The 26,665-nt window shown below is 41.8% G+C and overlaps 1 protein-coding gene across 1 annotated transcript in view; it reads left to right on the forward strand.

The window, feature by feature from the left end:
* LOC149868730 (dynein axonemal heavy chain 5-like) overlaps positions 1-26,665 on the forward strand; it is a 265,120-nt gene that overhangs the window by 149,382 nt on the left and 89,073 nt on the right. The window contains exons 55-60 of the mRNA XM_090037668.1: positions 1,153-1,817; positions 2,718-2,998; positions 6,042-6,257; positions 10,823-10,990; positions 21,990-22,208; positions 24,449-24,625. Of these exons, the coding sequence (XP_089893794.1) occupies positions 1,153-1,817; positions 2,718-2,998; positions 6,042-6,257; positions 10,823-10,990; positions 21,990-22,208; positions 24,449-24,625 (1,726 nt within the window). The remainder of the gene's footprint in view (positions 1-1,152; positions 1,818-2,717; positions 2,999-6,041; positions 6,258-10,822; positions 10,991-21,989; positions 22,209-24,448; positions 24,626-26,665) is intronic.

Below are 26,665 nucleotides of genomic sequence, written 5' to 3' on the forward strand. Positions count from 1 at the left end.
GTCACAAGCTGGCGGAGGGTAGGTTTAGATTAGATATTAGGAGGCGCTACTTCACAGTCAGGGCGGCTAGGGCCTGGAACCGGCTTCCAGGGGAAGTGGTGCAGGCTCCTAGCCTAGGGATTTTTAAAAGGAAGTTAGATGAGCACCTTGCCGGGGTCATCTGACCCCGGTGCTCTTTCCTGCCAAGGCAGGGGGTCGGACTAGATGATCTTCCTAGGTCCCTTCCGACTCTAGCTACTATGAAACTATGAAACTACAGGGAGAGTAAGTTAGTGTGCAAACTCATCACTTCCTGGGCTTTTTCTTAACTGTTAGCCCAAATATTGGAATTTAAATATTAATATTCACTTCTTCTACTTCAGGTATTTCTTAAGATCAGCTCAGTCCTTGCTCTCAGTGGCTCCTTTATTTCCTGGTTAGATGTATTTGGACCTATTTGCCAGCATGACTCTGCAGAAATTCCCTTATTTTTAACAAAGCTTTAAGTACACACGGCCTTGTGATTGATCAGAGCAGGGTCTTACTCTGACTATTTTATTTCAGGGTGCAGTCCCATTGATTTCAGGGCAGTTACTCTACTTTGTGTAAATGCTGAATTAATCCAAAGTGGCTTTAGAAAAAACTAACATAATTCAGTGGTTTGACTTTGGGAAGGGAGGTAGCATAAATGAATTTCATGTTTATAGTCTCAGGGATGTATGTGGTAGCCATGTTGGTCTGAGACAAAAAGAATTGCAAAAATCTTGGTTCCAAAATAATACCTTTTATAAACCAACTGAAAAATTGCAAAACAAACAAACAAACAAACAAAAAAACCCTTTTTCTGCAAGCTTTCAGGCTTATGCACCTTTCATAAAGTTCAAGATGGTAAAAAGTCCCCATATTTATTTCCTGCAGATGGGGACTTATTACCATCTTGAACTTTCCCTGTGCCTGATGAAGGGTGCAAGAGCCCAAAAACTTGCAGAAAAATAATTTTTTTTTTGCAGTTTCTCAGTTGGTGAAATAAAAGGTATCATTTTGGAACCAAGAGTTCTAGATTTTTGCATATTTACATTCTGTTATTTGGGATTGAGCCAGACAATAAATTAGTATATTCTGAAATGACCTAGTTGTTTTGGGTTCTCCATTCTTAACCTTTGCCTCTCTTAGAACATATGGCACCAATAACCTTTTGGATGATCTGAAAACTCTGTACTGCACTGCTGGACAGAAAGGAAAGGGTGTTACCTTTATATTCACGGACAATGAAATCAAAGATGAGTCTTTTCTCGAGTATATGAACAATGTTTTGGCTTCAGGTGAGGTTTCCAATCTTTTTACACGAGAGGAGATAGATGAAATAACACAAGACCTGATACCTGCAATGAAGAAAGAACACCCAAGACTTTCTCCAACCAATGAAAATCTTTATGATTACTTTCTTACTCGGGTCCGCAACAATTTGCATGTGGTTCTTTGTTTTTCTCCTGTTGGTGAGAAGTTCAGAACTCGTGCACTAAAGTTTCCAGGTTTGATTTCAGGATGTACCATGGACTGGTTTCAACGCTGGCCTAAAGATGCTCTAATAGCAGTTGCACAACATTTTTTAGAATCCTACAAAATTGAATGCACAGATGAAGTCAAACAAAGTGTGGTTAACACTATGGGAACATTTCAAGATATTGTAGCTGAAAAATGTGTTGACTACTTTGAACGATACAGACGTCAAACATTTGTGACTCCAAAATCTTATTTGTCCTTCATCAGAGGTTACAAAACCATTTACAATGAGAAATTCACTGAAGTTGAAAATTCTTCCAGCCGTATGAAAACAGGTACAGTATGCTTGATTTTTAAACAAAGTGAAGAAGTTTGCATCAACATTCATGTGTGTTGATGTAGTGTGTGGGTATATGCACACATACCATATTACTTGATTCCAGGACAAGCTTTTCCCCTCATATAATATGGGAGGAAAAGGGCCTTGCATCTTGGAATCAAGCACAAGGAGGAAGGAGGGGACAGGCAGCTGCTGCAGTATTGGCCCCAACCAGAGAGTGGGCACAATGAGATCTAATGCACAATCCCCATAATCATGCTTCCTGCCATGCCACACATGCATGGCAGGAGGCACAACTGAGGGATTGTGCATTAGATCCCACTGCATCTTATTGCTGGTGCAGGAGGAGCCAGATTCCAGAATCCAGCAAGAAGCAAAACCCAGGTCTGGGAGCCCCCTCAGTTGAGGGTTCTCATTTGTGAGGGTGCCCCCAGGGCTGGGGTTTGCAGCAACCACAATCCCCTGGGCCTAGCATTTTCATGTACCCCAGAGCCCTGGAAATCGCAGTTGCCTTGAATCCCAGGGCCCTGTGGTTTCATGCTGGGCATGGTGCACTCATGTGGCTGGGAGTCCTGTCAGCCAACAGGGTTCTCAGTTGCAGGGGAGATTCTGCTGCATATGCAGGTTAAAGCTTGATAGCGACCAGCTATAAAATGAGTACACATTTTTGAGGTCTCACTTTATACCTAGTTGGAGCTGTTTACTATGGGATAAGTATTTTGCACATGTAGCTGGTCTTAAGGTAATTGAGCAATTAACCAGTTAATTGCCCAGTACCTATAACGTGTAGAGGGGGCCTTAGGTGTTTAAATATGAGGAGGGATGACTAACTTCAGTCACTCAGACTTATTTCTTACTTATTGCAAGAGTAAAAAATATAATTTGCTTTGGACAGGTCTTGCAAAACTGATGGAAGCTGAGGTTTCTATAAGCCATTTGTCAAAAGAGCTGGCAGTAAAAGAACAAGACTTGGCTGCTGCTTCAAAAAAGGCTGATGAAGTTTTACTGGAAGTGACTATGAAAGCTCAAGCTTCTGAAAATGTGAAAATGCAGGTTCAAAAGGTGAAAGACAAAGCCCAGGCCATTGTGGATGAAATTGCCATGGATAAAGCAGTAGCTGAAGAGAAATTGGAGGCTGCAAGACCTGCGCTGGAGGAAGCCGAAGCAGCACTCCAGGTCAGAACTGAATTGATATAATAAATTCATACCTGAAGAAGAATGCTTTTCATTCAACAACTTATCTAACTTTATTCCAGCTGTACAGTTGGCCCAATAAAAGATATCACCTCTGAAAACCCTTACCTCTTGATATAATAAAGACACATTGGAGGAGCTCAGGTCAAATCCTTTTTCACTTTGTGACCAAATGGCAAGGACACAGCCATGTAACTGGAATTTTTGGCACTTATGCACAGTGCCAAAAACAGAATTGCCTGGCATGCTTGCATTTATACTTGCCAGAAACAAGTTGATGCCAGTTGGCCTGATTCTTCATTGCACTGTATTGGCATAGGCTTCTATGTCAAGGTAAAGCAAATTGTACTGTTTTTGAACATTTGAAGTTACTCGCTTGTACAAAGCATACGCAGTGTCAATTTTACTGGCAGTCACTATGCATTAAATAATAAACATAAGAAGTGGTGCAACAAAGCACAAAGTGGATATAATATACAAAAAGCTACATTGCACCAATTTGCTGGCTAGTGTGTAGTCGATATGGGTGAAAGTGATGGATAATTTAGAGCAGTTATGAGATTGCTTTCATCGTAAGTGCAAAGCCAAGTGCAAAGCCAGCATGTGGGGATCCTACTCAGTTGCAGTATTTGATGATGCCTTTCTTCTTTTCTGCCCTTTGTTGATTAATGCCTGACATACAGGCACATATAACATGGAGGGTTTCAATCATTAAGCATTTGTGTAGCTGGTTGTGAAAGTCAGAGAGAGTCTAGCTGGTTAAGAATGTTCAGTTAGAATGGTTTTTCCTTGGGGAAAATGCAGTTTCTGCAAAAGTGGAAACTTCCAAGAGAACATTTTTGTTCATCCATATGAAAGATATAAATTAAATGTTTCATTTTGGGCTGGTTCTCAATGATTTAGAAACAAGTTGTTTCTAATCAATTCAACAAGTTGTTTCTAATCAATTCAACAAAACATTACATTTAATTTTTGTGTCGGTGCTTTTCTTTCTGGAGTTGTAGTTCAAGACCCTGTTCTCTCCTTTGGGCTGGCCTTCCTGAATGCTATCATCTTTAATATAATGCAGATTTCCCTCTGACCAACTTGTGTCATGCATGATGAGAATCACAGGATTTTGGGGGGAACCTTGTGGGAGACAATCTAACCAAGAAAGTTGGACGATAGAAACAATGGGATCATCAGTTCTAGAAGCTCTCCTGAGGCACATCACCACAATCAATAAATACCTGGGCAGACTCACAGCTGAGTGTTTTGGATCAGTTTCCTAATCAAAAAGACATATTTCCATCTCATAAATGCTGAAATGTGTCTTTCCTATTGCATGTGTCTAAGGCCCTCTCTACACATGTATTACACGTTTATGAGGTTAATTGCACAAGTAATGGAGACCAGCTCCACATGCATATTAACTGCCCTGCCTTTTAAAGATCCAAACAGCTATAAAGTTAGAGCTGGAAAATGTGTAAAAACTTTATAGCATCTTTCTATCCAGCTTTAATTGGCATGTGTAGCTCATGCCTCCGCAGCAACTTGTGTCATCCCAGCTGGCACCAGTTGCAGTCTCCCAGCCATGGGGGTGCATGGAGTGCCCCCACAGCTGGAACAGTGTGTCAGTTGCCATCTCCCAGCTGTGGGGAGTGATGCATGGAGTGCCCCTGCAGCTGGGATACTGCATTAGTTACCGTCCCTCTGCCATGGGGGTGCATGGGATGAACCTGCAGCTGGGAAAGTGGGTCAGGTGATGGGGACTCCCCATCATGGAAGCATATGGTATACCCCCACAGCTGAGAGCCTTGTCAGCTGCAAGGGCTCTGAGCTGCAGGGGCTAGCTTCTTGCTGGTGCAGGAGCATCGTTGGATTGGACTTCCCCTACACCGGCAGTAGGGCACGATGGGTTCTGATTCATGTTCCTACAATCACGCTTTCTGCCATGCATGTGTGGTGTAGCAGGAGGTACAGTTGCGTGGATTACACACAAAATTCCATCGCTCCTTTACCTGCATGTGTAGAGGGGCCCTTAATGAAAGATTTTAATATTTCTAAGCAGAAACATTTTATAGTTTCAATTTTCTGAAAAATTCTGAAGGGACAAGAATTACTTAGGGAGGTATGCTTTATTGGACCAACTATGTAGTTAGGATGAAATGAGATGAGCTTTTGAATGCAAGACATTCCTTTTCAAGTCTCACTTGTCTTGTACCCTAAAAAATTCTTGCCTCACATAATTTCTGGACCATTCTGACTACATCACACTTAAAATCCTGAAAAATTTTGAAATTTCTTATGTGCATCCTAATTTGGGAAAAAACTCAGTTTTGAAATGTCAGAATGTCCCATAGGATGGAATTTTTGCCTTTTGCTCAGGTCTACAGAGGACTTGTGGAGAGACTCTGAGAGGGAATAATATGCAGCAGTCGCACGTATTATTTGCTGGTAAAATAAAGCTTCTGATCCTCCATCCAGGATGCTTGTCAGGCGTGTGCACAGCTTCTTTTTCAGGCTAGCAAGTGCACAGTACTCTTAATGATTTGGGGGAACTTTACAGAGGTATTGATAGCAGTAATATCATTTTCCAAGGGGTATTTTTTCTCTTCAGCTTTTTTTGGGTTTCACCTTAGAAGCTGTTTTTTCATGTTTTCTTATACAAGTAACTGAAGTCATTTTCCCTCTGTAGTACTCTCTAAATTGCCTTCAACAATAAGATATAATCCCTAGTTTACAGATTACAATATATTCTGAAAACCACTCTCTTAGACACAAGAGAAAGACCAGGAGGCAACGGTGGATGTAGGATGTTAAGCTTATATTTCTGTCTTCTCTGATTACACAAAAGAGGGCATGTCTTCGTGGTTGTATTTAAGGTGTAAAAACTACAGGAAAACCAGTTACTGGAGAACTGGATTTGCAGATGTTCACTTTATCTCCCTCTTCCCTCCCTGCGCCCTCCCCACAAAAACCAAATTGGATCTATTTCAGTGAGACTGCCTAAGTAAGAGACTCATTTTTTTCTCTTATCTTTCAGACTATTAAGCCTGCTGATATTGCTACTGTTCGTAAACTGGGTAAACCTCCTCATTTGATAATGCGGATCATGGATTGTGTGCTGCTTTTGTTCCAAAGAAAAATTGATTCTGTGCAAGCTGACCCAGAACGACCATGTGTGAAACCCTCATGGACTGAAGCTTTGAAGCTAATGAATAATTCAGGATTTCTTAGCATGTTGCTTACTTTCCAAAAGGTGAAAAAGAAATGTTATTATTATTTCCCATAACAACCTCTCTAGATACATTTGCCTTTATACTATACATATTTTATTGTAGTAACTAATAGTTCAGTAACTGATTTTATGAATTAAATGGCTGCTTTTGTGAATGTACTTACATTACTAAAAAGGCTTGTTTCTTTTTTCATTGGTCATTACTTTATAGCACTGGTCCTCACCCCTTATATAATACCAGCTCTTAGCTTTCACTTTTTTTTTACTGAAGAAAAATAGTAGAATCATTTCTCTTGTTGCAAAGAACTCAGAAAGACCACCACAAGTCAGAAATGTTTGTGACACTACAGTTTTCAATTTGAATTCTTTAAATGTATCTTGCAAATCATATGTAGGTGTTTGCACACCTAACAGTGCCAATATTGCTCATCACTCTTAAAAGGATCTCACAGCACCCTTTTTTATAGTCATGTCTGCTAAAGAGAACTAGATGGTGTAGGAGCCTGCCAAAGGAGTTGGACTTGTAAATGGAAGTGTCCCAACTAATAGGTCAGAACTTAAGCTGTGAACTTAGAGTTTATCTAGTTTTTATCCTTACCCTTCAATGAGACTGTCTAAAAAAAGGAATGATCAAAATTTGAGTGAAGATCTGTACATGTGGATGAATGTTGTTGAAACAGTCTACAAGTCTCCTTGTATTACCAGCCTTGTTGGCATGGGTGTTGGTGTTAAGTTCTTGCCTACTCTAAAATATTTACTATTCCTAAGAAATTATTATTTATCTTGTGAAAAACTTGTGAAACATTTCACATTGATTAAAAAGTGCTCAAAATGCCATACATGTTCTCTAAGATCATTTTGACTATGTTTGCCTTTGCCAGGGATTAGAACTGAATCATTGTTAACTATTCAATTTTTAAACACTTTAGTGTCAATACTGGATAAAGTTTTATGGTATAAAAGCAAAAATGTTTCACAAAAACCTTCTTTTGTTGTGCCACAGTCCATTAGTGACCACAGAGAAGGCTGTACTTCACTTTCTCTAATCCACCACACATATATGAACTTAGCCAAAAACTCAAACTTATTTGTAGAAATGCCTCTCTACACAAGATGGATTCTTTTGAGTTAAGTATTCCAGAGCAGATGACTTCCTCTAGCAACAAATCTGCAACACATTTTTTCATAACTCTGATCTCACAACAGTGTCTCAATACACCCTAAAGTAAAAAAGCAAAGGGAAATAAGAATAAAGACAATGGGTCCTGTACTCCTAAATGAAGTAAAAGTCCTAATGAGTTTTCCTGTTTCATGCACTTCTTAATACTGTACATGGCCCTACTCATAGATTTCTATGCATTTAACTTTGCTTTCAAGAGTAAAAACAAATTCTGTGGAAATATCTAAATCTTTGCAGAAAGTGATCATGAAAAATACTGTTAAAAAGTATGGGATGCTTTTTCCTTTGTTGCTAAATTATTTCTTTCTCTTCTTAAATTACTGGTATATTTTTGTGTTAGTGTATACACTGGTGGGAAACCCTCAGACAGTTTTGAGTTATGAATTGGCTACATTTCTTGCCTGAGTTATTTGACTTTGGAGTTAGGATGTACATTTTACTTTTTGGTGAGGTGTCCAGAGATCCTGGTTTTGTAAGGGTCACTTCAGATTCTGGCTGAAGTACAGAATGTTAAAGTTATGAAACAAATTTAAAAAAATCATTCACCTAGAATTTTCAAACCTCTGAGAGAGATTTAGGCTTGATTCTTATTTCACCCCAAATAGTGAATAGGATAAAAAATATAAACTTTTTCAGGCAGCTATCTTACATGCAACAAACTTTCTTTATGTAAACACATCTAAACCTATTTTCAGCTCTTACCATTATCATCTTTGTTTCTATTACAGTATGTTGGGATCAGTCAGGTATAAGACAGGAATTTCTGTGAAGCAACTTCAGAATAAAGACATATTATATTAATCCATGGCTGTGAATCAGAGGGTGATTAAACTCATAAAAAGAAATCTGTCAGTAATTTTTTGTAGAAAAAGTGGTTGGCAACTTTTAATACCTCTATAGTTAAATGTCCACAGCTATCATGCATAAGCTTTAGCAGTCTGTACTGCGTAAGAGAACAGCTTCCATTTGCCTCAAGTAATTAAACAGATATTAAAGCACCCTCATACTTAAGGATTTGCTTCTTAATTTTTTTAATAGTTTTTTAATAGAGAAAAGATGCAATGTAAATAATGAATGGCATGTTAAATGGAATTCTTTCTAAAATTAAGCATCCTTAGCAGTTATTAGGATAGGGTCAAACAAGGCTGTTAAATATAAATTTGTTTTCGGGCATAAAGCAGGTCATGTTGCAGTCAAAGCCACCAAAGAATTTCTGTCTTATTGTAGCCCACACATAATTAGAGGAGCAGCTCTAACATCCTCTACAAGCATGGAATGAAACAACCTGCTTTCCTTCTGCATCCATTAGTAGGGACCTACCCATAGATGATGTATAGGGGGTGCATGTGCACCCCCTGGGAGTGCTGGTGCCCCCCCTGAGAGTGAGCACTCTCGGCTTAGGCGACAGGCAGGGGGGGCAGGTAGAGTGCTGGTACCGACCCGCTTCCTGAGAAGAGGCACTGGCACTTCCGGGCTTGGCATCCAGCTACTGGGGGACCATCCTCCCCAGTTGGCAATCTGCCACAGGGGACCCCTGCCATCAACACCGCTGCAGCCACCTGTAGACAGTCCCCACTTGGCCCACCCTTGCTTCTGATGCCTGCGTCGCCACCTGCGAGCAGTTGCCATGCCCCTCCCAGCCTCAGGAGGCATGCATTGCCTATGGACATACCTAAATCACAGCAAGACAAAGGGATTTTTGCAGGTTGCTTGTGGCACACAGAGCCAATTTTGCAGTCTTTTCATGTAGAAGCCTATAATGTTTACTCTAAGTCATTAGCTTCCAGGGATGGGGTACTCATTCAGACCTCCATGCCTTTGGGGTTCTGTCTTTGAGTCACCATTCAGCAGAGACCAGTGGGGTGATAAACAGCCTTATCTTTTTTGGGAAACAGGATGGAGGAACACACACACACTCACAGCTTGCAGGGAGAACAACGACACCAAGCAAACCATATCCACAGGGCATCAGGGGGAAGGACTGGGGTGTCCTACTGCTGGTCCCTTACAGGTACCTTCCATGTACCACAAAGCCCCCCTTGCTGCTTATTGGCCAGCAGGTCACCGCTCATCTTCAGACTGCAGCATTGTTGTAGCATTGCATCTAGTTTCACAAAAGATGGTGCTGAAATCCTTTCGCTTTCCTGACTGGTGCCGTCACTGAGTCTACTTAACTAGCTCAGCCTCTCAGTAGCTCTCTCTCAAACCACATTCTCTGTGGCTGCAGGGATTGCCACTCTTTCTTTGGATTCCAGTAATCTTTCAATTTTGTCTGGGCGATTCTACACAAAATTGCAGGAAACACCCTTTTTTGCAGTGATCATGGAAGCTGCCATTTTCTGCTTTCTGCAAAAATCATGCAACTAGGATTTAAGTAGGTCCCTATTCATTATTTCTGCAAGTAAGAGGAGAAGGGGCATGGCTGTACTTCTGTTCTCATCCACACTTCTCTGCCTCCTTGGGGAGGCTAGCACTAAACTAAAAGAGTGTCTGCACTTACCAGTCAGATTGTGGCTGACATCTGCCCAGTTTCAAAAGGCTCCTTTTACACACAACTTGTCCCTCCATTGTGAACAAAGGGATGATCTGGCCCATAGTCATTTGCTTTATTTGTGCTGTGCTTCCAAGTGCAGTCATACTGTGAGAAATCTGACAGATTTTTTTCCATTTTTTCAACATGCTCTGCAGTTAATACAAAGAAATATTCAAACAGGAAATTAAGACCATAAATGCATAACCATAAATCAGATCTTCAGTTACTGAAGTTGTGTTGATAGAAATGTATCATCTTTCTTGAGGAGATATCAAACAGAGCTTTAAATAACTGCATCCTGTATAGGTGCTTCCTATACAATAATGCTGTCTTGCACCATATTCTAATATGGAGTAAAAATAAAAACCAAATACAATGTGATGGCTATTATTATGATAAAATGATTATTATTGATAACAATAATTAGTCACATGAAATGTTTAATATATAGTAATCAATATATATAATTTAATATATAGTAATGGTCTGCATAGGGATGATCCTGCCTCAGGCAGGTGGTTGGACTAGATGTCCTGTAGTGGTTTTCTTTCAGCCCTACTTGTCTATGACTTTATCACTTTTACAAGAAAAAATCATATTGTGAAGAAGGTCTTTATTTTAAAATTGTGTTCTAAAAATATTATCAACTTGACTGTAATTCCAAAAAGGGGTATATGCTTTCAAAAATTAATATAGCTTAATCATAAAATGTAATTTATGTCTTAACTTTCTTGTAATTTCTGTTAAGTTTCTTAGGAAAAAAACCTCATTTCAATTTTTAGGCATTACAATGTATTGTGCTTTTTGTAAGTATGGTAAGTACGGTGTGTTTGGAGGTACACAAAAATATATTTTCCATTTTTTATTCCATAGGATTCAATTACAGGAGAGATAGTAGAACTGCTAGAGCCTTACTTAGAGATGGAAGATTATAATTTGGAGACTGCTAAAAAAGTTTGTGGAAATGTAGCAGGTCTTTGCTCATGGACACAAGCGATGGCCTACTTCTACGGGATTAATAAAGAAGTCCTTCCACTTAAGGTAGTCAATACTATTTATTTTCTGTAAGTGAAAGATGAACACATATGAGTTAAAAATAAATTCTCATCTTGGCTGAAACACCTGAAATACAACCAAAATTGCAAACACCAAGATTGCAAATTCATACACTTAAGAATTAGGAAACATCACAATTAAGTTTGTCTGAACAATTTTAATTCAGACTCCTTGTGCAGATTCATTATGATACAGGATTTAATTATGTGAGCACATACAGTTTTCCTTCCAGGACCTTTGTCTTATTCAGTGCAGTACTTCATTTCACTTCCTTAAGCATCAGTAAGGAGAACAATTGAAAGCACAGTCTTCCTGCCCACCGCTTTTATTACCCCACTCCTGGGAAAGTCCTGCTTAGCTTCCATAGCCTTGACATGGAGTATACCCAGTCCTTTTACATGTATCTGTAAGAGGATGGAGAATACTTAATAAAAACAGTGCAAATTGTATTTTTGAAGCATTTAGCTCTTAAATTCTCGCAAGTTTCTGCAGGTGCAAACTGAGTCTACCTTAACAATAGCAGTCACTGCTTGCACTATCTATAAATCTTATACTTCCATGATACATACATTTCATATACATTTTTTAAAAAAATAAACTTTAAACATTTGTGTTATATTTTATATGCAATACACACTACATTCATAATTGGGGAACCTTTGCATTGCTGCTTCATGAACTAGTTACCAGCTGGCTATGTGACTACTCTACTTGGTGTTTAATTCCGTTACTTTAGGTAGACCATATCAATACCAGTATTCAAACTGTTAAAACTCCCTCAGAATAACTCTAGTCATAGCTAATACTGATTCATTAAACAGATTAGATGATTTCATTGTGTTACTGAGATATTGATATAGAAGGCACATAGCACAATTAATGCACATAGCATTTTCTTTTTCAGTTTATGAGAGCTATGAAAAAATTAAGCTAATACCTCATAAGAAATACATTGAGAATTGTAAAATAGAGAGAGACCTAGAGGTAATAGTGATTGGCTGTCTACATGCGTGTGAAAGGTGCAAAAATATAACTGCAGTGTTGGTCTGTGTATGCCTGCTTACATTCCTGCAGTTTAAATTCATGTGTGAAGTTAAATTTGTTCAATTTGTTATGCTCATGTTTAAATGTTTTGCTGAACTGGGTGAAAGAAAAGCCTAAGCATGTATCATTTAGCAAAGTGATGATTACTGTCAGACAGGGCAGCAATCTGCAAATATGTGAAAAGTGCAAAAGACAAAGGAGAGAGGAATTATCTAAAGTGGTATGAGAGGCAGCCAAAGAAGTAGTGGCACAATATTAAGAAAAAGTTAAAGTAAACCATTTACTGTTATACTGCACAACATACTAGAACATGTACTGTCGGGTACAGTTCTCTGCTTGGGAAGATGGACTGATTACATTGGTGTGTTGCATTCAAACCTCTGTCCTGTTCTATTCTATTTAAACTTCAGTTCTGTGAGGCAAATTGCCTGAGTACCTGTTGGCAAATTTACCTTCAGTGCATTCTTAATTAGCATCTTAATTGAGAATCAATGCCTTGTTAATCTTAAACTTGACAACGCAAAAATACTTATGAAGACAATAATGATTCATATTTTAGTGAATGTAACCTTTTAAAAAAGTCATTCATCCAAGAAGCCAAGAAATAGATATACACCATCTCTAGAACTACAGCATGTATCATAGAAAGCATTTAGGAGAGAAACAGGCAAACAATACAAAAGCAAAGTCGAATACAGCAAATAAAGCAAGTATATTGTGAAAGGGGTTTTTTTGTTAGCTAGAGTGCGTAATTTAATGATCATGTTTGTTTGATTTTATGTAAATCTTTAGTGTGATGGGGAGTTGTTCTTTTGAGGTTTGCCATCTAGAAAATAAGCCCCTCTGGATTAACTTGGTAAATCTCAAAAACCATCTGCTGTTTATCTGTTAGACTAAAGAAAGAAAGAGGCTTGTGTATAGCTCTGATTCAGTCATATTATATGATAGACTAGACTTGACATAAAATAGTACATGTAAGTTGATATTTTACAGCTGTTTCCGGTGATTTTAATTAAAATTTTACCCTGGTGTGATGAATCTATGGCAGCTTATTAATGTTCTGTTTGATACTGGGGCTTCTCTAGTATATATGTGTCAAACTCCATTTTGAATGTAGGGCTTTTCTGCTTTCTCTGCTATCTTTTGATAGGAAAAATTGTTGTACCAGGCACACTGCTAACGGTGCAGGGTTATTAAATTGTGGCAGTCATCCATTCAGACAGGGAACCATTAAACAAGATGGCTCAAATCCAGGCAGACCAGTTTTTAAAGTATGAACTCCAGATGAATGATAATTAAGCAACAGATCATGTAGGGAGAGACTGAGACAGATTTGGGAGATAAATTAGTCACTTAACAAAGGAAACAAGAAGGTGTAAGAAAAAGGATGTTGAAGAAAGTGGAAGCAGCCATGTTCAGGAAAATGGGATCCTAGCTTCTTTAGAAGGTGATCACCTAAGCCAAAGAATGGTCAAGAGTGGTGAGGAAACTGAGCCAGAGGAATATAATGTTTGTGGGCGTTTTATTGTTTTACTATTTTTTTTGGAATCTATATACTTCTTCTGCCAGCTGAAGTAAAGAATAATTGCCTTTGGAGTCTTTGCAAAGCCTGTATATCCTTGCTTCGAAAAGTGTGTCCCTGAAGTGGTGAACTATAAACCCACGCTTTCTCCAAGGCAGGAGCTCTGACAACTGGGGTGTCTCTGCAGAAAATCATCTTTGATCCTGAGACCCTAGACTAGGTGTGAGCAAAATGGCAGATCCGGCCAACAGCTGGACTTCATTTCCCAGCAGCCCCTGCCCTCGTCATTGCAGCCGGTTTCCATGGAGACTCCAGTAGCAGTGGCGGGACCAGGTTTTCCATGGAGACTGGCCCCAGCAGCGCTAGCAGGTCATGCAGCTGGGTGAGGAGCTGCTCTGGTGGTAGGATCTTGTGGTGATGACAGCGTAGTTCAGAGCCAAGGCAGAGCTCTGTGAAAGAACTCCCTGCTAGCCTTCTCACTTTTTGGGTTGTCTGTTCCCCTCTCTCTCTGACGTGTCTATCAATCCGGTTGCTAGGCCGCCAACTCACTGCCACTGCCTACATGACTGGCCTCAGGTAAGAGGGTATGGATTTAACCTTTCTATTGTTTTGAATTCTGACCTCATGACATGGCAGCAGGGGCTTAAGCCTGTCACTCCATCTGGTAACTGTGATGTTTTTCAAATTGATTGGCTGGCATCAAATGGCATCTGTCCCTGGACTGGGTCCAGGTGGTGAGGTCAGGAGGGCTATTTAAGAGGGTCCCTGTAGGCAGAAGATAGGCAGACATTTTAAAATACACACACAGAAGCATGGGTCTCTGCAGGTCTTTCTCATTCGCTGAATGCAGAAGTGAGTAACTTACTAGAAACTTAACTAGGAACTTAGTTTAATGTACTCTAGTCATGTATCAAAAGACTACCAAGCCACTTCTGTTTGTTCAGGTTATTCTTTTGCTGCTTCTCTAACTTGTACTCCGCATGCCTACCTTCTCTACCCAGTAAAGCTAACTGTTATAGCCAGCCTTGTTGTACATGCTTGAGAGGGATTGGGCATGCCTCCTTGCTCCCTTTACTCGGCTGGCTAACTTTCTATACTTGAGGCTATAAGAAGCACCCAGATATATCCTGGTGGGAATAAGCAGTCCCTAGGTCTACAGGGTCTGTGTATCCTGGGTGGCACAGGACTCAGACAAATCCCTGAGTCCAGGTGGTGGGAATGGTACCCCAAGCTTGCAGGTTTGCTCCAGGAAGGGGGTCGGCCAGATGTAGGTGCCCCAGGGGAGGCACTCAGAGCTTGGTTTTTGGCCATGCACAGTGAGGCAGGTGGCTTAGTGGAGGAGCTCCCCCTACTGGCCCGCCACAGCTGCAGTCCACTGCTTGCACCCCCCAGGTAGGGGCATGCAGACAGCAGATCATGGCTGTACCCAAGCTCCGGACCATTCTGTCACCATTGCAATATCCCAACCTTAGCCCTGGATCAGATCCCTGCCCTACTGCACAACCTTGCATTATTGCTGGGGCCGGTCTCCATAGAAACCTTGGCTCCATGTTGTCATGGCCCCACTGCTCCTGGAGTCTCCATGGAAACTGGCCGCAGCGATGCAGGCAGGAGCTGCTGGGCAATGGAGTCCACCACAGCCCGATCTGGCCCATGGGCCAGACTTTGGCTGCCCCTGCCCTATGACCCTGTGAGGTCATATTTGCATGGAGGGGTATCAAACAGAGGGCCTGTACCAAGGAAATGTTCCAGAGAATCCAAGAATAGAGACAATCCTGGAGCCTGTCCAGGCCAGTAGAAGCTTACAAGCACATGTGCCAGATTCTATTCCACCTAATAGGCATCTAGGTAGACTTAGCTTCCTACACGTGATTCTATTCCACCTTGTCCAAGATCCTGAAAATCCAGTTTTGTAGATTTCATCTACTTTCATCTGCTTTTTGTAACACACCATCATCTTGCTCTTAAAATTAAGTTATAATAAAACATTGAGGAGGAGAAGGACCCACCCATCTTTCTTATTAACAGTTTTTCTGGAATGCAAGCAGGGTGGGGAAAAAGATGCACCACGTCCATTTATGCACCTAATAGGTGGAATCAATCTGGCCCTATAAGCTTAGCAAAGGTAGAGGCAAACACAGGCCTGGTGGTTGCCCATTGGTGGACCATTATGAGAACTGTGACAGCTGGCAAACTTGGAGAACTGAGATGTCAGAAACAAAGAGAGACAATGGGAAAGCTAACAGCCTTGTTGCAACTTACGATGAGCATATTTCTAGCTGTGAGTTTCAATCTTTTCCCATTTATATATCTGCCTATTTCCCAATGAAACTTTATGCAGTTGCTGAACAAGTCCCTGTTTACAATGGTGGAGAGGTTGAGCATGGGGAACATAGGTTAGCAAAAAGCTTAAGTATATTAAGTAATTCCTCTGAAGGCAAGTACATGCTTATGCAGGTCTTTACAGCTGGGGTGGCATAATTAGCTCTGTGTGACACCAGCACTTCCCCCTTTGAATAAGTGATTATACAGGGATCCTGGTTTTTTTCTGTTTAATAATTCCAAATTCTCTGATTTAACCCCCGCACCCCTGCAGTTCTCTGCTTAAAAACCCCAACTTCTTGCTTTTTTCTGCAGTTAAAATGAAATGCCACTATATATGTAGGTATCAGTTGAACAGGGTGTTTTATTGATATATTTACATTTTTAAAGCAATTCAGAAGCTTACCAGTGCCTCAATCATTATAATATATTCTAAATACCTATATGTTTTGGCATTTGATTTTTGCTTTTTATCATAGAAAATCAGAGCTCCCCTTGCCCCTTTGCTCATCAGGACGTGGGTCCAGCTGTGATTGTCCCCAGAGCTGCTTTGTGGTACTGAGCAGCATTGATACACTGGTGCCCTGCTCCTGCCCATGCCATTGCCCCTTACTCCCAAGCCACAGCCCCCTGGCTCTGTTGGTGCCCCTCACTCATGACCTGCAGCCCCTGTCTGCCCCCACTTGCTCACTCCTAGTAGCAGCTTTCCCCCTGCACCAGAACACGAGTCCAGTTGTGGCTGTCCTTCCCACTGCTTTGTAGCTCTGAACAGTGCTGGGCTCTGCTGTTCTGCTCCCTGATCCTGTGCCCAGGCCCCAGTGGTCCCTAAGTGCTTCCTGGGAAACCCTTGACTGGGGCTCAGGGACTAGGCTGGGCTTGCCTATGGCTGGGCAAGTCCCTTCCCTTCCATGCCAGTCTCCCCCTGTATAGACTGCTCTAGGGTGGCAGGGGGGCTCCAGGCTTGGTTCTGGCTGTTGTTTCTACCCAAAGTGTCTGTCCCTTCCCCCGCCCCCCCATCTCTCTCTCACTCACTCACACATGCCACATAGACCCCACTGCCACTTCAGTCCCCTGTGCCCATCACCCCCACCCCCCTGTGCTAAGGCTGTGGGGCAGGGGGTGCACTTCTCTGGGGCTCCTGGATGCAGGGGCTGTTCTTCCCCAGGGTTGGCAAGGCTGGGGGGGCCCAAGGCTGGGCAGGGCAGCATGTGGGCTGGCTGTGTTGCCACTCCACTCTTCTCTTCCCCTCCCCAACCCTCCCCTTCCCCTGCTGCGCTGTGCATGACGACCTCAGCCACTGTCTCCAGCTCTAGTCCAAGTGCAGCTGCCAGTAGGCTCTGCAATCTCAGGCTGGCAACATGTGATGCAGTGGCACAGTGAGCAGCAAGACAGCGGCTGCTGATATGGAAGATGGGCAATTCTTGCCCCCAGCACCCTGGCCTCAGGCACTGCCCTTGCTGGGCAGCACCCCCCACCCCCCCCAGCCACCAACCCTGCCCCAAGGGCTCCTGACTTAGTGGACAGGGGTGCAGCCAGAGGCGATGTGTAGCGGGTGCACGCGGGTGCACATGCACCCCCTGAGCGTGGTGGTGCACCCCCTGCAAAAGGGCACTACTGACACTCTGCAGTTGCTGCTCACCACCCCGCTGCTGACACTGCCGGTAGCATCTCCGGGCAGTCCACGGTTCCCCTGGGCCACTGCCAGTGCTGCCAGTGGCGGCTGCGGGTGGTCGCCAACCCTTTTTCGGTGCTTGCCACCCCTCGCCCCACTGCCGACAATGCTGGCTGTGGGAGTTCCCTGTTCACCACCGCCATGCTCCTGCCACCACCATGCCCCGCAACCACCAGGAGCATGCACTGTTCATGGGCGCAGCATGCACTCCCTCCCACACTGAGCCACCGCCCCAGCTGGGCAACATTTGCCTGCACCTCCTGACTGCTGGGTCCTAGTTACTTTCTGTCACTCTGCTGACTGAGACCATAGCTGTCAGAGTCTAGAGCCCCCTGCCTCTGTTCCAGAGTTCCCCTGCTAGGTTATGCCTCTGACTCCCTTATGTAAGCTTGAATTGTAGCTCCATATTCTGGCTCCAGCCTGGGTTACACCTCAGCTGCTTGCATCCCAAGACTTCACTCACGAAGTGGTTACCAGGTAATTTGGCATAGGGAATCAAAGCAGCACATCCCTGCCTTGTATCCTGTTGGACACTAGTACACTTTAACCATGCAAGTTCAGTGAACTGTGAGATTTGGACAGTCCTTTAAGCTTGAATCCTTTACTTAATTAAACAAGTCTTTGCATATGGGAAATGAGTTAGCAAAACTTAAATGTGAGTTAGCATCTACAGTGGCCTTTTATGCAACTTGCAGGGCTTTTGTGCCACATAGACATGCAGACGTTTTCCATGAGGAATTCTAATGGTGGGATTTAAAATAGACTTTTTAGCATATTTTTCTTTGGTGTTGGTTCTGAACTTTTCATCATCCTCATGATACAAGCTTTTGGTATGTCATAGTGTGAAGTTTTCTTTGTTTATCTCCATTATAAAATAATTGCTACTGCCAGTTTTGTTTCTCTGATCTTGATGTCAGCAGAGATTGTGATCAAGCTACCCATTCCTGCTACGGCTCCCAAGCTCTTGCTGCATCCCATGGGTGATGCCAAACTGCAGTGCAGTTGTGCACCAAGTCTTGTGTAGAGGGCCATAGGCCTTCATGCCTTTTAAAAAAATGACCTGCCAACGTCTCTATTCATCTGGTAGCATATTACAGTGCATCCCCCTAAAGGTCAATAGCTTTCTCGTGGCATGTTGTACTCTGCAGAGGATAGTTGCACAACATGAAATTTCTCTGCCTGAGGCACTGGATATGGAGCGGGGAGGTAGCAGCAGCAGAATAAGGGAGTCTTAAACCCAGAGGATCCAAGATGAGAAACCTCGAGGAATTGAAGGGAGATGAATAGGAAGCAAAGAGCATTGTGCTACTCAGACAGAAATTGCATTGAAGGGCTCACAGACACTGTGGAGAAACAGCACTGGAAGACGGTCAGAGTCAACTGATCCAGGACTTATTTGGGTAGCCATGGGCACAAAATATTGGTGATATCCAGCACCTTTCACTCTGGGTGTGCATAAGAGGAAAAATAATATCTCCACTGGGGCTAGTAGTCTCAGTCATGGCTACAGTTTTGGAGGAGAGCTGATTTATAGAGAGCTGGCCAGGAACCAGCCAAATGTATTTACGTAAGTAGGGATCCCAGTTGGCCAGGCTGTAAGAGTGATCTCTGTGGAGTGAGGCTACCTGAGTGGTGGGACCTGAACTGGGAAGGCTTGTCTGCATCTAGGTTGGCTGTATTCACGGGAGGTTGTTCTAGCATTAGGCCCCTCACTTTCCTTTCTGCCTCTTGGTAGTAGGGGTGTGTTGTCAGGCACCATACTGTACATACCGCTTCCACCACCATCCCTGCAAACTGTTTGGGTGGGGTGCAGGAGGTCAAGTGCTGGGAAATGGTGGAGGTGGAGCTTTTCCTCTGTGTCCAGATAGTATTGTAAGTAATGATTATGTCCTTCCACAGAGGGACATAGAGGCTCTCTGGGATGTAGCCCAGGTATCATAGCTTCCCAAGAATCTCTGGCCAGGTGAGTGGTGTTCTGGCTGTGCGGGCCAGGGCCTGGTGGTGTGGGCTCTGGACTTTCTTGATCTGTGCCTAGTGTTCCCTGGTCTGTGCCTAATGTTCCCTGAGTCTTCTGTGCCCTCCTGCCCACCCCTCGAGTCAGCCTTATGCTGCCTAGTGGTTCCCCCCCAGACCAGAAGTGAAGGCAGAATGGGCTCAAAAAGTACTTCTGCCATTTGCCAGCACTGGATAGAGGTGACTGCATCTGAGGCAGATTGCCAGCCAGTGCTCACAGAAGTGTCTACAGTGGCTCCCTCCACAGCTCACAAGGAGGTTGTAGCCACTGATAGTAATGCACTCGTTCTTTGATAGAATAAGGCAGACATCTTTGGATGGTCTTCTGGGAACTTTCTGTTGCAAAAATGTTGCGGTTCGTTTCTCGGGAGGAGAAGAACTCTCAGACACACACTATTAGCAGAACAAAAGGTGTATTTGCAAATAGGGTCAGAGCAGAGACAGAAAATCTCAGATTACTCTGCCACCGAGGAAAACTCTTAGCTGGCTTTTATCTCTTTCCTGCTGGGCACGTGTGCAGAAACAGGAACTCTTACGACTCATTTCCGGTTCATACAAACATACATGTGATTACGTCACGTCATCCGTCGCATGTGCATTATAATTAACTACTTAAGTATGCGGGGCGGATAGGCATATATGCATCAGCTAATTACGCATGCTCAGAAAGCTCTCTAGGTCACCAAGAGTTGAAATCCCACCCCCCTTTCAAGGACACAGTCAGTTGGATTCCAGCTTCTGTAATCTGCATGTGAATTGTCAGGGGGAGAAGAAAAGAAAGTGATTTAGTATAAGAAAAAGATAGTAAATTGGCCAAGGTGGGGGGGGAATGTCCTTGGTGGTGTTTCTGCTTATCAGGTACGAGATGCAAACTGTGCAGTTCTAACAACACTCTATTCATTATGCGTTTCTAATAATATTTCTAACATTTCCATGAGAGACTTTTCCTTTGCTAACTCTGTCCAGCAGTGTGTCATGTTTTCTTGTGAGTGAATCATTCTCAGAGATAGAGCTTTCTCAGAGTGCTGCCAAGATCTCTGAGCTGGTTGCCATATGTATCACCTGCAGGCTGCTGCACTCTAAATTGCCCAATGGCAGTGCACAAGTCTACCATTAGTCTCTATGCAAAATGTCTGAGTGAAATATGATCCAGAAAGTGTTAACAGTTTGTCTGAAGACATCACAAAGTGCATCTGAATACCTGTCCCGGGGTTGCATCACTGAATCAATGACAGAAACATTGCAATGCATTCAGCTGCTCACTAAATCCTTATTGGAAGGACAGTGTGTATACATGTCTGTCCCAGGACCTTTCTGTTCTGGGACAAACACAGGTACAACTGGTCCCAGAACAAATGCAACCTCTGTTCCTAGCCTTAGGGAGTGGCCAGTAGTTGCATTTCAGATGGCTAGTAAATTAAGTGGGATTTTGCTTCATGTCTTTTGGGGCCTACCAGATTCCATGCTGTATATTTGATCATTCTTGGGTAGCAATCTCAAGACGTGTACTATGATTTTCTTTTGCAAACGTTTTTGTTATCTGAGTGAGAACAATACATTGGATCTCAGCACATTTTAATTAGAATTAACATTTCCTTAGTAGGAATATCACAAATCAGTCCTCGTTTTGATGACTTACTGAGTCATTTAACGAGTTTAATGCTCTATTCATTTATTGTTTTGGGATAATAGGGTTGCCCAACTAAGGCCTTTTATCAGATATATGACGGTAATAATTTTTTCCTCAGAAAAGGTATTAAAATTTCAGCAATCTTATAGCAAAAAAGAAGAGGTGAGTTGCATACTGTTTAAACATGATGCTCATTAGATTTCTAAATAGTCACATCAGTTGGAACCAATTTTAAATAAAATAAATACTAATATAAATGCAGAAACAAAGCCTTTTTCTAAGAAAGGTTTCATGTAGTGTCTCCTTAATTCTTTACTCTACACACACACACACACTCTCTCTCTCTCTCTCTCTCTCTCTCTCATCCCTTTTGGGGGGCTCAGCCCTCCTGATTTCCCCTGTAATTCGAAAGCTGCTTACAAAGGAAATTTGAGTATTGGGTATAATACCAAACAAATTATCTCCGTCTTCTATGTACAGGCATTTCATGATGACCTTCAGTAGCACCACTAATTTAAAACTGTTTATTACTGTAGGCTTGGCCTAAAAATAACAGCTAAGCGTGCAAGTTAGTGTTACATCAAGCAGCAGACTTGCTTTCTATCAGTAACTGAAGCTGAAAAAGCAAACATATTGGAATATTGTTGTTTTAAGCAAAGAATTATATTAAAAATGATAAAGTAGAGTACATGTCACACTACAGGATCATGGGAAGAATGCTATTAAGTTGGAGTTGTCAAATAATCAGTATTAAATATTTTTCACTTTAAAATATATGTAGGCAAATCTAGCATTGCAAGAAGCAAGGCTGACAGTTGCCCAGACTGAACTGAATAATGCTCAAAACCAGCTTGAGGAGAAGCAGAGAGAATTGGATGAAGTCCAAGCCATGTATGATGCTGCCATGAGAGAGAAGCAAGCTTTACTGGATGATGCTAAGGCTTGCAGGGAGAAGATGAACAATGCCACTACCCTTATTGAAGGATTAGGTGGAGAAAAGGTACTGATGCATCTGAGCAGAAATCTAGCATAAATTAGATTATATAGTTTGTGTGCATTCCTTACTGATGAACAACAGTGCTAAGTAAATCCACAGATTAAAAAGGATCATATGAAAACTTTACTGTGTATGTCATTGCTTTTTAGATGCATATACATTTTTTGATTAATTGGACCTATCTAAAAAAGTTATGAGTTGTTTATGTACATAAGACTTTTCTATATGCTCATTGTGGTCACTGAGATCAGGTTGGACTAAGGGCTAGGCTCAAGGAGTGGATGCAGTTTTGGCAAAACATCAGTAAGAACAAGGACTATGATTTAACTCAATATTTGTTTGACAATATTTCTAAATGTGCTTATTCTTTTTTTCAGGTATGCAAGGACTGTAGTTCAAAGAACTAACTAATTCCCTGAAAAATATTTTGAGTTGAATTTTACAAAAATAATTTATGTTTCTATTTCTATACCTGTACAATTTTAAAAGAGCCATTTTAAAAATATTTAGATTATGTATAATAAATTTGTTTCCAAGTTTAGTATTTATGTTTTACCCTGGAGAGCTATATAGTTTTTGATCGTGGAGAAAAATACAAAATAAGTTTCTTTTATCATAAGTATAACCTTTATATGATTAATTATGTAAAATTCTGCATTGAAAATACAATAACCTTTAGGATACATTTTTGATTTTGCAGTGTCCTGTGTCCATAATCAATTGAGTTGCAGGTGTAAAAGTAGTTTTTCCATTAAAAAAAATAAGACTTGGCAGCATTTCAAATCTCCAAACCCCTAAACCTCCATATGTCTAGTGCAAAAATTGAATTTGTGCTTATAAATCTCCAAAAGAAAACTAAATTGGAAATGCTGATGATATCAGAGTTGCCATTCAGTGGCTGATGGAAACTGAAGGTTTCCTAAAGGCTCCAAAGGAAGATATTCTTCCTTTGTTAATTATTTGGTAGTACCTAATAACTATTTGGGTCAGGTAAACTTTGTGTTTGCTATTCACTCTACTGGGGACCAGACTTCACCATTTATTCTTTACATTGACAGTTGTCATAAGTGCTTCCTTTCCTGTTTTGTTTTTTTCACAATCCATCCTGGTTTATTGCTGATATACAGAAATGGAAGTAGTGTAATGGAATTGCCAGATCTCAATGATTCCATCATGAAGATTTTTAAAAACTGAATACTATGCCTGTGCAAGACTAGTGAAGAAGCTTTTGCTTCCTGCATCATATCCTTGAAGTTTGAGGAAAGAAAGCTATCTTTATTGTTTTCATGACTGTGCTCTAAAACTACACATCAGAAGAGAAGAGTGCTTTGTCTATGTCTTTTGGTATTACTGCATAAACTGAAAGAGCAGACACAAAATGGTGGCTGGGAATCAGTGTAGTGGGTTTTCATGATCACAGGATTTTTCAGGACTTGTGGGACTTCTGTATTTTTAAAAAGGCTCACAGCATTGTAAGTTGATTCTTAAAAGACACTCAGGGAGCCCATCTACACATGCAGTTAATGTGAAACAATAAACTGTGGAGCTTATTGTTCCCGGGTGTGTTGTTTAAATGTGCTCCTGGGAATGCAGCACATTGAGCCAGATCAAAGCATCCCCAGCTGGCCAGGAGCCCTGGGGATCAGTCTGCCAGCCCAGGCCTGTTCCTCCCAACTCAATGTATTGCAGAGGGACTGGCTGGGGCAAGGGTGCTCCAGTGTAGGGCTAGCTGGCAGGCAGCCCCTGCACTGAAGCACCCTTGTGCCCCAGCCAGCTGGGGGAGTGTCTACAGATGCGCTGCTGTGGAGTTAATTAGTTTACTCCAGTCTAATAGGGGTGCACATGTAGAAATGTGACATTTACCATGGAGCTAATTAGTCTACTCCACAGAAAATGTCTCATGTAGACGCACCCAGGTTCTGGTTCTGTGGTCTTTATTCAGATAAAAGTACCATTGTCATAAATGGCATTTTTGTCTACATAAGAAGTGAACGGCCAGATTGATAGTGCCTATGGAACAAATACAAGAGAGACAGGAGTGCATGAAGAAGGGGGAAAATAAAAAACAAGCAATACTGCATCACTTAGGCAACTTCTATCACTTTCAAAATGAATTGTTTTAATAAAAAATAGTTCTAATACCTTAAAAATATACTGGTAAGAAAAAGTAAAAACATTGATTTGAACTTCAATTGAGTATTGTGTCAATCTAACAGAGTTCTTTACAACAATTTAAAATTTAGATTCGTTGGACAGAAAGCAGCAAAAATTTTCAGAATCAAATTATTCAGTTGGTGGGAAATGTTCTCCTGGCCACAGGCTTTCTCTCTTACTGTGGGCCATTCAATCAGGAATATAGAAACCTGCTGCTACAACTCTGGAAGAGAGAGATGATCCACAACAGGATTCCATTCAGTGATGTAAGTGTTCCTTTTCTAGAATAAAAAATACATAGAGAAATGCTCTTAGGAACATTGGAGAAATTATTTTAAGTGATTTAAAGGCTGTCATGTCTCATCAGAGTTTTTAAAAAATAAAGAACAAAAGAATATTGGCAATTATGCTAATATGAATAAATCTCATTAAAAATTCCCCTTTTATTTCAGTGCATCATAAATCCTATATATACTTTGCCATGACTACCTTGAGGTAACCTTGAGGCAAAAGCCTAGAAGTAATTGCCTTGGGATATCTGCCACAAACAGCTGTCCTGGGAAGAAACCATTGTGCCTAAGAAAAAAAACTGCCCTGGTTTGTAACTGAAGCAAGATTTCCTGAGTTAGGGTGGATTTACCTCAGTTCAAGGGGTTGTATCATGTGGTTACAACTTTTTGCACCTTTGAGTAGCTGGGATTTTCCTGTTCATATGTCCAGGACCTTTGTCACATGGTGGAATTAGCAAATTCAACCAAAGCACTGCAGTCTGAGAATCTCTTTCTTTACCATTTCAGCAGATCTTTCAAGCCAGTTGGTGATAGTAAAACTAAATAAAGAATGGAGCAGTTATAGATACCTAAGCCCAGACCCAAAAAAGGACTTTGTGGCTCTAAGGCCTGGAATTCATGGACCTGAATTTGATGCCTAAGTTACCTTGGCACCGAGTGGGCATGTCTACACGGCACTGTACAGCATGATGACATAGCAATCATGAGGGCCTACATGTGATTAACTGCTACATTGCCATAGTGGCATGCTCCCCACTTATAGCACGCTGCTACAGTTATGTAGCTGGGAAATCTAAATGTGCATCACCTGCATGATCCAGTACCCACCCATACTGCACCTTGCTATAGTACTTCTAAAAAGAAGTACTAAATTATGGCACCATAGCAACATTGCCATACAGTGACATGTAGATGCACCTATTGAGAAGAATTAGTCACCAAATAACAAGTTTATAACAGGCAGCTCCATGAGCTGATAGGAAATACCAAAGAAAGGGGTGTGTCAGAAATTCTGTTGCCCTCCAGATCTATGTACTTGGGTAAGATTGGGTTTCACTTAAGTTGTTTTTTGGATTTATGCACTTAAGTTGTTTCTTGAATTATGGAGGTCTGGTTCACCCTCCTCTTTTAAGACAGAAACAGTAAAGGTAGTATCTACTATTATTGTAATAGGTTATCAGTTACAGCACTTGCCCAAGATGTGGAAGACCTGGGCTCCAGGTCCTCCTCAGCCTCAGGAAGTTGAAATGGACTTCTCCTACCTCTCAGAAGAGCATCCCAGCCACTTAGCTATGGGTTAGGCTTGAATAGGAGCACTCTCACTCTCCACTCCTCCTGTTGAACCTGAAATACAGATTCTTGAGGCCAGAAGATATGAGAAAGATTTTGTACTCCAGTAATGAGGCATTTGCCTAAGAGCAGGGAGACCTGGGTTCTGGTCCCATGCACCAGAGACTGTTCATAGATTTTGCCTTAAAGAGTCTTTGGATAAAAGGTATCAGCAGCATTGGGAGCAGATTAGAGTGTATGCTGTAAATAGTATGCTTGTACAAAAAATATAGATAGTGTCAGAATCTTACAAGAAAGTGGTGAACGAGTTCACCATACTTAAAGAAACACATTTGGCATTTAAATCCAGGAGGAAGTTTTGCATGTTACTTGCCTATCTGACATAGATCCCAAATTATAGGAGAAAGTCAGGACTTCAGACATGCCCCCAGAGATGACTCGAGCAGGGTGCGGGGCCTGGGGCAAATCAGGCTGTGCAGGATCTCGCCCCCAGACACAAGAAAGCCGGCAGCAGATTTGGCATCAAGGGTGTTGAGTGGCCGGATGTGAAACCAGCAGCAGCGTGGAATTGCTACAGCCACTCCACCAGGCTCCGCGGGGCCCCCCAAAGAGTGGGGCCCAGGGCGGTCACCTTGATTCACTCCCCCACCCCCACCCAGGGACAGCCCTGCATTCCCCTCTCTTCAGTGTTTCCCATTGGTTGTTTTAGGCCTCCTCATTCACTGC

This window comes from Crocodylus siamensis, chromosome 3 (genome assembly GCF_052110815.1).
Source record: "Crocodylus siamensis isolate JL-2025a chromosome 3, ASM5211081v1, whole genome shotgun sequence".
In the NCBI taxonomy this organism is placed as follows: domain Eukaryota; kingdom Metazoa; phylum Chordata; order Crocodylia; family Crocodylidae; genus Crocodylus; species Crocodylus siamensis.